Raw genomic sequence first — 15,697 nt, forward strand, 5'->3', positions numbered from 1 at the left:
CTCGGCATTCTGGGGCGGGTAGTTCTTGGTCTGGATTGTGACGTTGGTCGGGGACTCGGGCTGCAGCCTTTCTAGCAGTTAACTTCTTGAATGTTGGGGTGAGGGGTGGGGACGGGGCAAGCGCGAAAAGTACTATCAGGAATTGGCCCGTTTGAAATGATCCCTACTTAGCTCTGTCTGTTGTATAAACAGTGTCATTGGTAGAACAACTTTTTTTTTTTTTTTAATCCCACTACCACGCACTAGGCCTGCAAGGAATACAAAGATTGAGTCAGCACACTGAGGAGGCTCCTGCTCTGGAGGAGGTAAGACCTGTCTCCAAAGACATTTAACATTGTGATAAAACCATGGCAAATGCTGCCGGTGAGGCGTAAAATATGCAAGGTGCTCACCCTGTAGCAGTGTCGTCAGAAACGCTCTCACAGTGTTCCGGAAAGACCTTGCACCTGGAATTTGAATATCTTGGCCCAGATTTTGACCATGCAAAACGATTTTCCAGCTCTGCAACGTGGGGCAAGTCACGTAACCAGAATTTGGAACCCAGTCAAGGTGGTCCCTACCGAGAGACGAAGACTTCAAGAACTGTATATGGTGTAGGGAAGACACACATAGCAGAGTTAGACGTGCAAGCAAAATACTGTGAAAGTTGTGGGTGAGCAGAGAGGCACACGCAAACACTTGTGTACACCTGCATCCTCTCGGAAACAAAGTGCTGTGGTGCTACAGGGGAAAGGTGCTCCTGGGTCCTCTGAGAACATTGGCCACGGCAGCTGTTCAGCACCCATGTCACATTAGGAGATGGTAGGCAGTTTGTGGTAGACCTTCGGACAAAGGCAGAGAGGTGTGAGGGGGTTTGGTACATAAAGGAAATGCAAAATTTTTGCTTTTGTGGAAGCAGAAAGTCCCAGAAGTGGAAAAAAGTAAGAAATGAGGTGGGAAAAAAGGAGAATCTCAGTGAAGGCCAATTTTTATACTTTGATCTGTGTTGCTCTAAGTGTCTTAGAGATTTCCTGCTCTAATTATTTAGGAGTGGGTGGTACTTCTGAAAATGTACATTCCAGCAATTGATTAACCCCAGATAAACTACATCAAGACTTATGCTGAATGAGTCCAGAAATTTGCATTTTAACTTGTCCCACCATCCAGAATTATAAACCAAAGGCTTGCAAATAAATCTTTTTTAAGGTTTAACAAACTTTTATTTTGTTTTAAAAAATTAAAGAATATTTTTTAAATTTATTTTTTAAGGAATACAAATTTCATAAGTACAACTTTAGGAATATAGTTATTCTTCCTACCACACCCGCCCTCCCACTCAGAAAATTAATCTTTTTTTAAAATTGTATTTATTGGGACCAGTGTTGTGGCATAGCGGGTTAAGCCAGTGCCTGCATGCAGGTATCCCACATGGGCACTGGTTTATGTCCAAGCCACTTCACTTCCAATCCAACTCCCTGCTAATGGCCTGGAAAAGCAGCTGAAGATGGCCCAAGTTTAGCCCTTTGCCACACACGTGAAAGTCCTGGAAGAAACTCCTGGCTCCTGGCTTCAGCCTGGCCCAGCCCTGGCTATTGTGGCCATGTGGGGAGTGAACCACCAGGTGGACGATCCCTCCTTCTCCCTCCCTTTCAAATAAATAAGCAAACCTTTAAATAAAAATAATAATGTATTTACTTATTTGAAAGGGAGACATACATGTAGAGAGAGAAATATCTCCCATCTGCTGGTTCACTCCCCAAATGCCTGCAATAACTGTGGCTTGGGCCAGGCTGAAGCAGGAGCCAGGAACTCCATCCAGGCATCCCACATAGGTGGCAGGGACCCAACTACTTGGCACTACCTGCTGCCTACCAGGATGCACATTAGAGGAGAGCTGCAATTGAGAGTAGAGCCAGCACTTGAACCCACGTGCTCCATTAGGGGATTTTGGTTTCCCAAGAAACATCTTAACTGCTATGCCAATACCCACCTCAGAAAATTACTTTTTTTTTTTTAAGATTTTATTTATTTATTTGAGAGGTAGAGTTACAGAGAGACGGAGAGACAGAAAGAAAGGTCTTCCATCCCCTGGTTCACTCCCTAAATGGCTGCAGTGGTCAGAGCTGGGCCAATCCGAAGCCGGGAACCAGGAGTTTCTTGCAGGTCCCCCACATGGGTGCAGGGGCCCAGGCACTTGGACATCTTTCTGCTGTTTTCCCAGGCCATTAGCAGGGAGCTGGATCAGAAGTGGAGCAGCTAGGACACAAATTGGCACTCATATAGGATGCTGGAGCTGCAGGCAGAGGCTTAGCCTACTACAACGCCAGCCCCTGAAAATTACTTCTATATGTGATGGGAATCTTAAAAAAATTCTGAATGTGAATGTCATGTTTCAGATTTGTTAAGCTATGCAGTGGGGTGGGCATTTATTTGAAAGGCAGAGAGATGGAGAGGGAGACAGACAGACACTGATAGACCTCCCATCCACTGGTTCACTCCCCAAAGGCCAGCAAAGTCAAGACTGGGTTAGGCAAAGCCAGGAACTGGAAATTCAATCAAAGTCTCCCATGTGGATAGCAGGGATCCAATTGCCTGAGGTATTACTGCCAGGGAAATGCCTACCCCAGTATTGATATTTTGATATCCTTCCATGAGCCACAAATGTCTTTAATGACATCCAGAGTGCTGAATCCTTTCCAAAAGGTTTAGAATTTTGTCTCAGATCCATCAGAGGAATAACTATCTATGGAGATACAGCCTTATGAAATATATTTCTCAAATAATAAGACTTGTAGAGCAGGCGTTGTGATGCAGCAGGTTAAACTGCCACTTGGTATACCCTCATCCCATGTTGGAGTTCTTGGAATTGAGTCCTGCCTGCACTTCCAATCCAGCTTTCTGCTAATGTACACCCCTGGAAGCAGCTGATGATGGCCCAATTACCTGAGTTCATGCCACTCATGTGCTAGTCAGGAGTTCCTGGCTCCTGATTTCTGCCTGGAATATTATGACTAGTTTGATCTTCTGTGCACACCACTAAAATTTTGTCCATGTTAGCACTAAAGCTGTTTGCTTTCTAATCACTCATGTATTCACTGGAGAATCTTTTAATTTTTTTCAAGAACTTTTCCTTTATGTTCACAATTTGTCTGGCATAAGAGAGCTTTTGGTCTACCTCAGATTTTGATGTGACTTCCTCACTAAGCTTAATCATTTATAGCTTTTGATTTAAACTGAGAAACATGTGACTCTTCCTTTCACTTGAACACTTAGAGGCTGTTTGTAGAGGCTGTTGATCTAAATTCAGTATTGCTGTGTCTCAGTCAATAAGGAGGCCTGGGGGAGAGGAAGAGGGCCTGGAAAACAGCTGGTTGGTGGAGCAGCCAGAACACACATATATGGATTAAATTTGCTGCCATCTTACACGGGTGCAGTGTGTGGTACCACAAAACAATTGCAACAGTGACATCAAAGATCACGATCACGGTTTACTATAATGAAAAAGTTTGAAATAAGTGAGAATGACCAAAATGTGACTCAAAGACGTGGAGTACATGCAGTTTGAAAAATGGTGCCAGTAGACTTACTTGATGCATGGTTACCACAAGGCTTGATTTTGTAAAAAGCATAGTATCTGTTTGTGGTGGAATGAGAAGGCCATGCCAAGGTGGCCACTGGCAAGTGAGTGTCAGTTACTCAGGAATGGCTTTGAAACCCACCTGGCAACGGAGCCTGCCTGGCAACAGGCTGTGATTGGTTGGGGCATGGACCGCCCCTTGACTAGATTGGCTGGTCTTGACTATATAAAATGTGGTTCCAACTGTAATAAACGAGTCTGCGGGCTGCTCGCCTCAAGCCTGCTCGCCTCAAGCCTGCTTTCACCCACTCCCGGGGTCTGTGTGGTGACTCCGCGCCTCTTGTCCCCACCACGCTCCTCCTCTCAGAATGAATCCACAGCAACATTGTTGAGAAATCAACGGCAACATCTGTTAAACACAATATGATGTGCAATAAAACAAGGTAAGCCTGTAATACACTAGTGTCACAACTATAAATAAGATAAACACTATGACAGTTCTAGGCAACTGCACTTATATTTTGTTTTTTTTCCCCTTGAAAATATCCATATCACCTGGAATTTTTCCATTAAACTATAAATTCCTTAAAGCAAGGATTATTCTTTTTCTATGACTCCTCTGTTAGTACCAGCCACTCCTTTTAAATGGAAATTCATATTAATTTTAATCCACAGTTTTGAGGGTTTACTATGGTCCAGGCATGGTGCCTGGCACAGATGAGCCATCCTTCTATTCATCCATCCACTTAGCAGGTATTCCCTAGATTGTGTTAGGCACTGTTATAGAAGTACTGAAGATATAGCAGTGAACAAAACTGATGAAAATTCTGCCTTCAGGAAGGTAAACAAAATAAAGAAGTAAATAAATTTATTAAAATTCTCAGAGGCCACACTGAGGGGCAGTAAAATGAAAAGAGGTGAGTTGAGGTGGGTGTTGTGACACAGCAGATGAAGCTGCGGCTCGGAACACCTGCACCTCATATCAAAGTGCCTGGTATTGAGTCCCTGCTAATCTGCTTCCAATGCAGCTTCTCGCTAATGCACCTGGGAAGGCAGAAGATAATGGCCAAGTACTTGCGTTTCTGCTACCCACATCGGAGATCTGGATGGAGTTCTGGACCTTTGGGGAGTAAACCAGCAGATGGAAGATCTCTCTCTTTCTCCCCCCCCCCCCCCCCCCCGTCTTCAAATAAGTAGAGGAAAAGAAAAATTTTGTGATAAAGGTTCAGCTGAAGTATGCCCTGAAGTAGATCCCTAACTCAGATTGATGAAATGAGGGGAAACTTTTTAAAGGAGCTGATGCCTGAGCTTAGTTATAAAAGGTCTAAATGTGAAGAAGAGGGGGCAATGCAAAAGCATTGGGGTTTGTACCACAGAAGTCTACACAGTCCAGATAAGAGCAAACCCCAGCCCTGGTCCAAACACCACCTTGGAAGGAGTGATGCTCACTATTTATTCTTTCAGGATACTGCCCATCCCTGGCAAGAGCCCTACCTTTTCATCCTCCACTGCCACTCAGTGTGTTAGACTCTTAAAGTTATTCCTGGTCTCTTAGGGCATCCTTCATTACCAGCCTCATATGGCTTCCTTACATTAATCATGTTTCTTGACCCCCTCCCGAATCCCCAGACCTTTCGTTTGGGGTTTGTGAACTTAGTCATTAGCAAAACCCTTATTTCTCAGCCTCTTCTTTGATCATGACCCTCTTCCAGCTCCACACTGACTGCTCCTTGAGGACACCATTTCTGTGCAGCCTGTAATTCTTTTCTCACCCACAGCCCTGCATTTTTAGGTTAGAATGTAGGTATTTCCAACACTCCTCATACCTCCCAGACCATTGACCTTTTTCCTTAAAAAATACTCCACATGGAAACACTGTGGTATAGTAACTGGTTAAGCTGCCACTTGCCACATCAGTATCCCAATACCTGAGTGTCAATTCAAGTCCCAGCTCCTCCACTTCTGCACTTGATCTTAGCCAAAAGGTTGAGAAGTGATGACCCAGCTTCCTGCTAATGTACCTCAGTAGGCAGCAGAAGATAGACCAAGTAATTTTAGTCCCTGCTACCCACATGGGAGACTGAGATGGAATTCTAGGCTCCTGGCTTCAGTATGGCCCAGTCTTGGCTGTTGCCACCATTTGGGGAATGAACCAGAGGATGGAAGCTCTATTTCTCACCTCCGTGCCACTGTGTCTTTTAAATAAAAATAAATATTTTTAAAAACTGCCCCACAGCTCTGAGTTCTTGCTGTATGAGATTCAGAATGATGTCCTCTGGCAATCGTTTACAGCCCCCTGGGTTACGACTACCTACTCCTTTTTAAATATCCACAGAGATGATCTTTCTGGTATCCTGGTCTCTCAGTTCCTCCACCCCTGTGGTCTTATCCTTCACCCTCCTATTTTAACCCTACTTTCCCTTTTTTGCTCTAACCCCTAGGACTTGTCATTGCCAATGTCTTTACCCTCCATACAATCTTTATTTGAAACACTTGATCTCTAGCTACTAATGTTTCCAGCTCACTCACTTTGTTTGCCCGACTTTGACAATTCTTTGAGCCACCAAGGAGTCTATGTTTTCATTGTCCCTCAATTCCCTCATGGCCTTACTTCCTTTTTTAGCCATTTTAGATTCTGTGATTCATCATGATCATTTGAAAAAACCGGCCCCTCCTTCCCTTTGTCATACTTACCTGGCAAAACTTAGTAAACTAAATGTTCTGCTTTTTTTGGAACTGCTTACAATAATATACAGCCTATGTTGGTTGGCCTTAAACAGGCCTTGTTTCACTTTAAATTCATATTCTCTTGGGAGTGGATCTGCACATGTTCCCACCACATTTATTTCTTACTGGCAGCCAAGTCCTTAAACTTTGCCTTCTTTTCAATTACGGTGGATAAACTGTCCTTACTCCTAGCTCAGGCCAGTTTCTCTACCCGTGTTCCTGATACCATTTGTTCTCACATACAAAAGAACATCACTGCAGTAATTGTCTCCACATCAGCATTTCCCTTTTTATTGGGTTATTCCCAGCAAAATACAAAGATGCTATCATTTCACCTATTTCATAAAATAAATCTCTTTACTTTGTTATCTTTCCAGCAAAACTAAAAAAGGATAATCCCCCTTCACTTTTTTCAATTCCTTTCTTTTCCATTCTTTCTTGAAATTACTGGAACCAGCCCTACTACTTCCCATAAAAACTTGTGATTTTTATGGCCACTGGTGAGCTCTGTGATGCTAAGTTCATTGATCAATTCATCTTATGCAGCTTGACCTATAAGCAACATTTTTTAAAAGATTTGTTTATTTGTTTTAAAGTCAGAGCTACACAGAGAGGAAAGGCGGGGGCGGGGGGGGGGTCTTCTATCTGCTGGTTGACTCCCCAACTGGCTGCAATGGCTAAAGCTGCGCTGATCCAGAGCCAGGAGCCAAGGGCTTCTTCCAGGTCTCCCACGTGGGTGCAGGGGCCCAAGGACTTGGGCCATCTTCTGTTTTCCCAGGCCATAGCAGAGAGCTGGATTGGAAGTGGAGCTGCTGGGACTTGAACAGGCACCCCTATGGGATGCAAACACTGCAGGCCGCAGCTTTACCACAGCAAGAGGGCCACAGCCCCGGCCCCTCCTAGCAATCTTGGGGATGGGTGCAGACCTAAGAGATTTATTTTTGTGATTGCTTTCCTGTTAGGTCCAAGTCTGTCCAAGCATCTTATATTTGGTAGTCTTAGCTGGTGTCTTCATGACTTTGCAAAGTCTCTGAGCATCACTTTCTCACTTATTTTTACCTGGACCAAGCCCTTCTCACTGGATTTGGCAATGCCATAATTCTCTGCTCCTCTGTTTCCATGTAGACCAAGAAATCTCTTGAATTTATTTCAGTAAGGGCTTTTTATATCCATTGCTTTTCAGTGGCTCCTTGGAGAAGTATGGTTTTTGTTTGATCTGGTTATATCCTATTATTACCTCAGGTATGAAGGGCTTTGTTGCGTCTTTATGCTTTTCAGTAGTAGAAGTCTTACCAGCCATCCTTAGAGCTTTCCCTGACTTACCAAGTCTAAATGAACTGTTCTTCCAATATATGCTTTCAGAGCATGCTCTGCTTAATCTTACCTTAGTACACATTATGCCTGTCAGTTTGCTTGAGTGTCTACTAGATTATCAATTTTGGGCAGAGATTCTGCCTTGTTTACTGTTAATGTCCTAGCTCAATGTCTGACATACAGTACAACTTCAGGAAGTATCTGTTGAATGACATTTGGGCCTAATGACTGTTGTGCTTCCACATGTTACTCCAGCTTCTATGAATCCTTGATTTGGTGGGACTAACAGCTCTGAATATTTTCTTGATCAGCCTCCCTGAGCAGAATCTCCAACTTGCCTGGCTAGGCTTCCTCTCCAGGGCCAAGAGGGACTCCCAATCAGAAGAAAAAGGGACAGTGATTCCATGGTTATGTAAGTGTAGCAGGCATATTCATATATGAAGGTTCTTCTAAAAAGTCATGGAAAATAGAATTAAAAGACAAGTTTATTTTGATGCAAAAAAAAAAAAATTTGAAATCTGTGGCCAGCATTGTGGCATTGCAGGTAAAGCCGCCGCCTGCAATGCTGGCATCTTATATGGGTGCTGGTTCAAGTCCTGGCTGCTCCACTTCTGATCCAGCTCTCTGCTATGGACTAGCAAAGCAGTGAAAGATGGCCTAAGTGCTTGGGCCCCTGCACCCACGTGGAAGACCTTGAAGGAGCTCCTGGCTCCCGGCTTCAGATCGGTGCAGCTCTGGCTGTTTTGGCTGTTTGCGGAATGAACCAGCAGATGAAAGACTTCCCTCTCTCTGCCTCTGCCTTTCTGTAACTCTGCTTTTCACATAAATACATGTCTTTTTTAAAAATTGAAATCTATGCATGCTTTATTCATAGTACTCATTTCCCAAAGACCTGTTTTAAAGATTTATCTATTTATGTATTGAGAGAGAGAGAGTATCTTTCATCTGCTGGCACACTTCCTAAATGGACACAGTAGCCAGATCTGAAGCCTGAAGCTAGAACTCCATCTGGGTCTCCCATGTGGGTAGCAGGGGCTGAAGCACTTGGGCCATCTTCTGCTGCTTTCCCAGGTACATTAGCAGGGAGCTAAGTCAGAAGTGGAGCAGCTGGGGCTTAAACTGACGCTCCATTGTGGGATGCTGGTATTACAATGCCAGTCCCTCCAAAGAACTTTTTGACGACCTCCCATATGCATGATTTTCAATGTTTTTGCACCAGAATGAATTTATCTTGAAATTCCATTTTCTATGAACCTTTTTAGTCACCCTCATATGTAGTATACAACCATAGAAATACAAACTTTTCAGTTGACAAGTTGCAAAAATTGTTTAAAAAGTGGTTTGGTTTCTTAGGGGTGAATAAAAAAGATAAAAACAAAGCTAGTAGATGTGATTTCTAGTTAGAGAAGGAGTGGATTTCTCTCCTCCTCCTAGGATCCCTAGTGATTACTGTTCACTAGTCATGCACAGCTCGTGACAGCAGTGCCATTCACGTTCTAATAGCTGAATTTCCAGCACCATTCAAAACCATCTATAGCTGGAAGACATGGCCAACTGCCAGAAATTCTCTGAAATATGTATTTTTTCCTTGAGGCTTTCTCTCACTGGTAAAAAATGAAAAATGTGTTACCAGATTTCATTTATTGTAGTGCAAGTTGGAGGCAAAACAAGACTGTAATGAATACTGATCTCAAAGGGCCACCTGCATGTACTCAGTAAAAAATCTAAAGAATTTTTCAATAGTTATCTTTGTTTTCATAGTAGATTACTGAGAATTGCTGTTATTTAATTTTATCCTGGGTAAGTTCTTTCTCATCCTGGGAATGGTGAGAAATGGGATCTCATTTTTCTTTTGTGTCTCACCCTGCTCTGCTTCAGGATGGAACCATTAGGGAGGCATAGTGTTGGCTCACAATAGTGGGAAAATAAAGTGTCTCCAACCCCACACCCTTCTCCATTCCATCTCGCAGGACTAGTGTAAATCATGTGTTGAGACTTGGTTAAGTGAACGGATTCTGCCTGAGTTCCTTCAATTGATGAATTCAGGCTACTCCTTTCTTTTGTTCTGGTTTTCTAACTTCGCTCAGTAAGCTGGGTTGTGAGCTCCTATCCTCCATACAGGACATTTGATTCCCCAGAAAGCCAACCACTTGAAGTGAAAAGATGGAAAGATATTTACAGTCAGAGAATCCCCAGGAGAAGAGCATACCACCTTGTGATTGTCCTTTTTTTGGGAGGCAAAAAGTCTTGCTGTCTCATTTGTGCCTATAGGCTTTTTATTTATGGAGGTGACTGAGTAATGACACAGAGAAGCTAACACCTGGGAAAAATTGATTGTTGACAATCCCCAAGAGAAGGGGCCACATCGTGCCCTGCAGGGACACAGGGAGGCACCAGATTTGGGTCAGGAAACAAAAACAGGGCTGGGAAGAAAGCCTGGCCAGACCCTTTACTGGCTTTTCTGCTGGGGAGGCAAGGCAGGCCAGGGCCTATGGTTTAGGATAGGAAAATTTGGCCACTTGGGTTTGGGGCATAAGGGCTGTCCTTGGCTGTGAGGCACCCAGGCCTGGGTCTATTTAGTACAGGGGAAACATGGGTTTCATGTGTGAGTTAGGTAAGGAGGTGGGTGGGGGAATATGTGCACAGAATTTGTTGCTTTGCAAGTAAAAGACATGCTACCCAGGAAGCAGTTTGTTAATACATTTGGAATAGGTGACAAATAGATAAATACAGAATCTAAGAATACAGCATATAGTGGGTGGACTTAGAGGTCGTACCCTGGGTTCCAGGAAGACACTTCACTCTGAGTTTAGAGCCTCATTGATTGGATTTCTCAAGAAGTGATCAGAGGAGGAGTGTCTGCCTGGCTATGCAAGGCAGGTGGAGGGCATTTGACAGGAGATGGGGCATGAGCAGTGAGGGGCTGTCCTAAACATTCTGAGTCCAGTGTCTAAATCAGACCTCCTGCTTTAGCAGCCCCTGAAAATAGTACTCACGTTCCTTATCAGAGGTGTGTTCTAGAAACCCAAGTTCCCTACCTTTTCTTAGAAGATGAAGATCATGAAGGCCCTTTGCTCCGTTGAATTCTGACACCACTCCTTGTTTACATCACCCTGGATGCTCAGCACATGTGACCTTTATCTTTTTGTGACCACGTGGTACCTCCAAACTCTTAGTAATTTCCTTGAGGTCAGAGGCCAATTTTCATCTTTTAATATTCCCTTACACTTATAACAGAGCCATGCACCTAGTAGACAGTTTATATATGCTTATTTTTAAGTTAAGAACTGACAATAAGAATTAAATATTGGGGCCAGTGTTGTCTCTCAGCGGATGTTGGTATACCATATGGGCACTGGTTTGTGTTCAGGCTGCTCCACATCCAATCCAACTCTGCTAATGGCTTGGGAAAGTGGCAAAGATGACACAAGTGCTTAGGTCCTTGCCAACCGTGTGGGAGACCTGGATGGAGTTCCTGGCTGCTGGTTTTTGGCTTGGACCAGTCCTGCCTGTTGCAGCCATTTGGGGAGTGAACCAGCAGGTGGAAGACTGATCTCTGTCACTTCCTCTTCCAGTAACTCTACCTTTCAAATAAACCTTTAATAAAAAAATTAATGTTTATTACAGCAAACTTAGAAGTAAAGCGAACTGCATAGGGGTATAAAATGTCACCCATGGTTATTCCTCTTAGGAGTAACCACTACCATTTTTATAGAGCTATGGTACTTTATCTAAAATTCACTGAGATGCTTTTCACCTTGGGTGGGGAAAGAGCAGAGATGAGGTGGGCCTCAGTTGTGAGCTTTACATGCCTTAGACAGCACTATTCTCTTCATAGGGCAACCCATTCCATTTATTTAAAAAAAAAAAAAAAAGGTAGCAAATGATGCCATGATCAGCTGCTTCTAATTAATCCCCCTTGGCTATTTCAGCAAATGACTCAGCACCTGGATTTCTTAAAGCAGTCAGGTTATTTTGAATCACAACCACATAAAATTTCTTAAAACAAATCTGAAAGTTAAACATCAACATTTTTTCACAGAGCTTTGTTTCTAGAATCCAAGATGGTCATGGTATAGCCTTTGCTATTATCTTAAAAAAAAGTCAAAGCTTATGAGCTAGTCAATATAGGAAAGTGGTTTCCAATCTGTGAAGCTCTTTTTAATAATAATAAAAAAATTTTTTTTGAGGAATCGTAGGTGGTTGTGGATGGACAATGAGGTTAGATCTTGGAAGAAACTGCAAGGAAATAGGTGAGATATTGGGAAACCCATCTTAAAATTCTGAAATTTTTTATTTATTAATTAATTTTTTTTTTGACAAAAGTTACGTTTAATTTACATGTAATAAAGGTTACAGGTAAAAAGCTACACATAAAGCGTGAAAAGGCCTATTACACAAATGTACAAATCTCTGTACAAAGCTCATCTTGACGTTTCCTACCTCTGTCTCCTATGTTTGTTAGCCAGGTCTAGTCTTGGAGCTCTGAAGAACGAGAGCTCTCAATCTGGAGGGGGGCGGGGGAGGGAGCCTGCAAACCAACAGCTACAACAGCGACTGCCAAGTGAAACCTTCCCCTTTGCAGTCTGAGTCGCCCTAACTGGTCGTATCCTTTAAGAATTGCCTTCATGGCACACCTACAGAGGAAAGAGGGCAGTACTCAGGAATTAAATGGAGTGCTCAGATTTGACAAGAAAACAGATAAAGTTCAAACAATACTGCACAGTAAAAACTATAATGGCACCAAGGTCCAATGGCACCAAGCACGGATGAAGGAAAGGCAGAGTGTCTTCATGTAACAGAAAGCACAAAGGAGAAAAGCCCATTGGACCTCAGAACCGCTGACCCAGGAGACATTTTGGAGTTGCAACCCTAGCTCAGCTGAACAGCTCTCAACTCTTGCTGATGGACCCGGGATCCACAGCAACCCTTTCGTCTCCTGGGACTTGTAAGGACAGTAAATACTAACTAGGCTGCTGGACCCCAGGGCTGGGGGCCCCTGGATCAATCTGAGAGCCTGGAGCCTCCCCGGGTATGTGACTTAACATAAAAATGATCCTAGAAAGAAGAGAGAGGGAGGAGGAGGCAACGAAGGCCTGGGCAAGAGCCAGGGCCAGGGCTGCCTGTTAAAGGACACAGTAAGCTCTCTCTACGCCGGGTTCCAACGACAGGTCTTTAGGGGACATTTCCACCCACCCCTACTTTTAATTTACATGGTTAGGACCCCAGGAGACATCCTGAAAGACGATACTGCACACATGGAAAGTTTTCTCCCTAGTTCATTAGCTCCCCAACACCCTTCCACCCCATTCCCACCCAGCCCCACCCTTTTCCATGACCAAAAATATCAAATCAGTAAGGAAGGTGTGGGCTTCTTGCCCGGCCAAGCCTCTTTTGCATATTTCTTCTTCTTGGGTTCATTTACAGCTTCAGGGTTATAGACCACAGGGTTTGGTGCAGGGTTCATGTTCACTGCTGACGGCACGACGGGAGTCAAGTCCACATCAGGGGCGAGGTTCGGGTAGGGCATGGGCAAGCCCCCAATGAGTGCTGTCCCATGGATGCCATGTGGCTGGGAGCCTGCTTCACTGTGTGTGGGGGGCAGGCCCCCGTAGAGTCCACCGCTGAAGGCAAAGTTCTGCATGCGTCTGCTCCCTGACTCCTCCAGGCCCAGGGAGCCAGGGCCATCCACACGCTTCTTCTTGACTGGGACCACTGCTGTTTGCACCATGTTCCGGAAGCGACCAACTGAGGGATCCACATCCTCTGGGTTGATGATCTCATCATCCTCACTGAAAGTCACTCGGGAGTTCTTCCTCTTCCTCTTTGGTCTCTGAATGTCCAGATTTCCCTCCTCAATGGTGAGGGTTGAAATCCGCTTGTTGTGGGCAGTGTTGAACTCTGTCAGGTTATCAAGCTCGGTTTCCTCCTCTGGAAGCCCCAGCAAGCCCTTGAGCTCATCATCCTCTCCACCCATCTTCTCATCTCCTTTCACGGCCGACGGCAATGTCTGAGGTTTTTCACGCAGAGTGTATGCCCTTGTGGAGGCGCCAAATGAGACTGTGGAATCGATGGGAATTTGCTGAGGCTTGTGAGGTTCCAACCGAATGTGACCTAAGAAAGTGCCGTGTGTACTATTGAGATCTATCAGGAAAACTCTCTTCAGATGCTTGTGGTAGACCAGTGCAGCATGGACCCGAGAGCAAGACTGATGGTCAATGGTAAAGTCACACAAATCAGGGTTTCTCCCAAATAAGTAATATTTCTTCTCATCAATAATCAGTTTCTCAATTAGTTTATCTCCTTTGACTACATCCAGATGTAAACCAGGTGGGGGCTTACCTGCCCAGGTCGGGCAGTCGAACAGCGGGAGGCTGGAGCCGGAGTTCGCGGCTGCCGCCATCTTGCGTCTCCCCCTCCCATTTGGCGGGCCCGGAGCCTATTAATTTATTTTTTGACAGGCAGAGTGGACAGTGAGAGAGAGAGAGAGAGAAAGGTCTTCCTTTTCCTTTGGCTCACCCCCCAATGGCCGCTGCGGCCGTTGCGCTGTGCTGATCCAAAGCCAGGAGCCAGGTGCTTCTCCTGGTCTCCTATGTGGGTGCAGGCCCAAGGACTTGGGCCATCCTCCACTACACTCCCGGGCCCCAGCAGAGAGCTGGCCTGGAAGAGGAGCAACCGGGACAGAATCCGGTGCCCCGACTGGGACTAGAACCCGGTGTGCTGGCGCCGCAGGCGGAGGATTAGCCAAGTGAGACGCAGCGCCGGCCAAAATTCTGAAATTTCTTTCCAAAATAGTGTTTTGGAGCGGCCCCTATGTAGGCTTAGTCCAGGTTCTTATCTCAACATCCGAAGAAATTCAACAATGAGACGTAAGGAAAGGTAAGCAGAGGAGCATGGTTTATTGAAAGTGAAAGTACACACTCAAGGAATGAGCACTGATCAGTTAGAGCAACTAACAGTTTGGAGCCCTTCTTTTCTTTGATCTGGGGCCATGGGCGTGGTTTCTGGGGCGAGGTTTAATGAATATTCAAAGTGGGTGGAATATGGGGCTGGGCTTGAGTACCACCCATTTCCTTGTCCTTTTTAAAAAAATCTTGGAAGTGTTATGGCATTTCCTGCATGATGGGAGTGGGAATGTTGGCAATTTCATTATAATAAACTAAAGGTCACCATGGGGACACAGCCAGCAGTGGTTTCGGATATTTGTAGCCTGCACGGAAGAGGGTGGGGTTCGGTGGTGCGTGTGGTGCTGCAGGGGTGGCGAGGTTGTAGCGCAGTGCTGGCAATCCTTTGCTCCTCTTTGCTAGCTACCTCCCTTCCTACATCAATAGTATTTATCTATGTATGTACTTATGTATATATCTATTTATTTGAAAGAGTTAGAGATCTTCCATCTTCTTGTTTCATTCTCCAAATGGCAGCAATGGCCGGAGCTGGGCTGATCTGAAGCCAGGAGCCAGGAGCTTCTCCCGGGTCTCCCGCATGCAGGGGCTGAAGCACCTGGGTTATCTTCTGCTGCTTTCCAAGGCACTAGTGGAGCAGCTAGGACTCGAAGTGGTTTCCCTATGAGATGCAAGTTCATTTCTTTTCCTACCTGTTACGGTGTATTGGGGCAGAAGGTGGCATGTCAGGATAACTGAAGTCAATATCTGTTAGAAATATGAGCATGATTGATTTTGGGGCTATTTCATCCAAGGACCCCTGAAAAGTATGACTTCTAAGGAAAAAAAGATTTTGATGGTGGTAATTCTAATATCTTTTTGAGATACCCTTATAATTCTATATTCTCCTAATTTTTTTTCCATCAGTAGATTGGAGAATGATGACCTAGGCTTTTGTAAAGATTACATATCTATATAGAGACATCTTAGTTTTTGTATCAGGTGGATGGAAGAAGAAAAGTTAAAAACACTGACAGAATTCCAGAACTCTCCAGAAGCTTGGGGTTTATTGCATTTGTGGGGTAAGTTTAAGATGAGGCTAGATCTCTGAAGCAACTATATATATGATTAAGTCCTATAATTGTGTAAAATCAAGTTCAGGGACATCCCATTAGATAAATCTAGTATTAGATTTCTGTAGGCTTCAGGAGAGGGATAA

General features: G+C 44.4%; 1 protein-coding gene and 1 long non-coding RNA gene across 3 annotated transcripts; one reads left to right on the top strand and one right to left on the bottom strand.

The window, feature by feature from the left end:
- The first annotated feature begins 37 nt into the window (after positions 1-37).
- LOC138844421 (uncharacterized) lies at positions 38-5,784 on the top strand. Of its 2 annotated transcripts, none has more exons than XR_011380231.2 (2): positions 38-305; positions 4,585-5,784. It is a non-coding gene; the product is annotated as an uncharacterized LOC138844421 (long non-coding RNA). The 2 variants fall into 2 exon arrangements; XR_016216990.1 differs by lacking the exon at positions 38-305 and adding an exon at positions 3,859-3,999.
- A 6,290-nt stretch (positions 5,785-12,074) lies between these two features.
- On the bottom strand, positions 12,075-14,056 carry LOC149123598 (nuclear inhibitor of protein phosphatase 1). The gene has a single exon (XM_089308884.1). It carries the CDS (start codon positions 13,998-14,000, stop codon positions 12,945-12,947), a length of 1,056 nt encoding a protein of 351 aa, XP_089165010.1. The 5' UTR covers positions 14,001-14,056; the 3' UTR covers positions 12,075-12,944.
- Positions 14,057-15,697: the final 1,641 nt, after the last annotated feature.

The sequence above is a fragment of the Oryctolagus cuniculus genome, chromosome 11 (genome assembly GCF_051225735.1).
Source record: "Oryctolagus cuniculus isolate XC-2025 breed Fujian yellow rabbit chromosome 11, ASM5122573v1, whole genome shotgun sequence".
Classification (NCBI taxonomy): Eukaryota; Metazoa; Chordata; class Mammalia; order Lagomorpha; family Leporidae; genus Oryctolagus; species Oryctolagus cuniculus.

Excerpts from the sequence above, each read along its gene's own strand:
- LOC149123598 (XM_089308884.1), bottom strand. The coding sequence starts at position 14,000 with ATGGCGGCAGCCGCGAACTCCGGCTCCAGCCTCCCGCTGTTCGACTGC.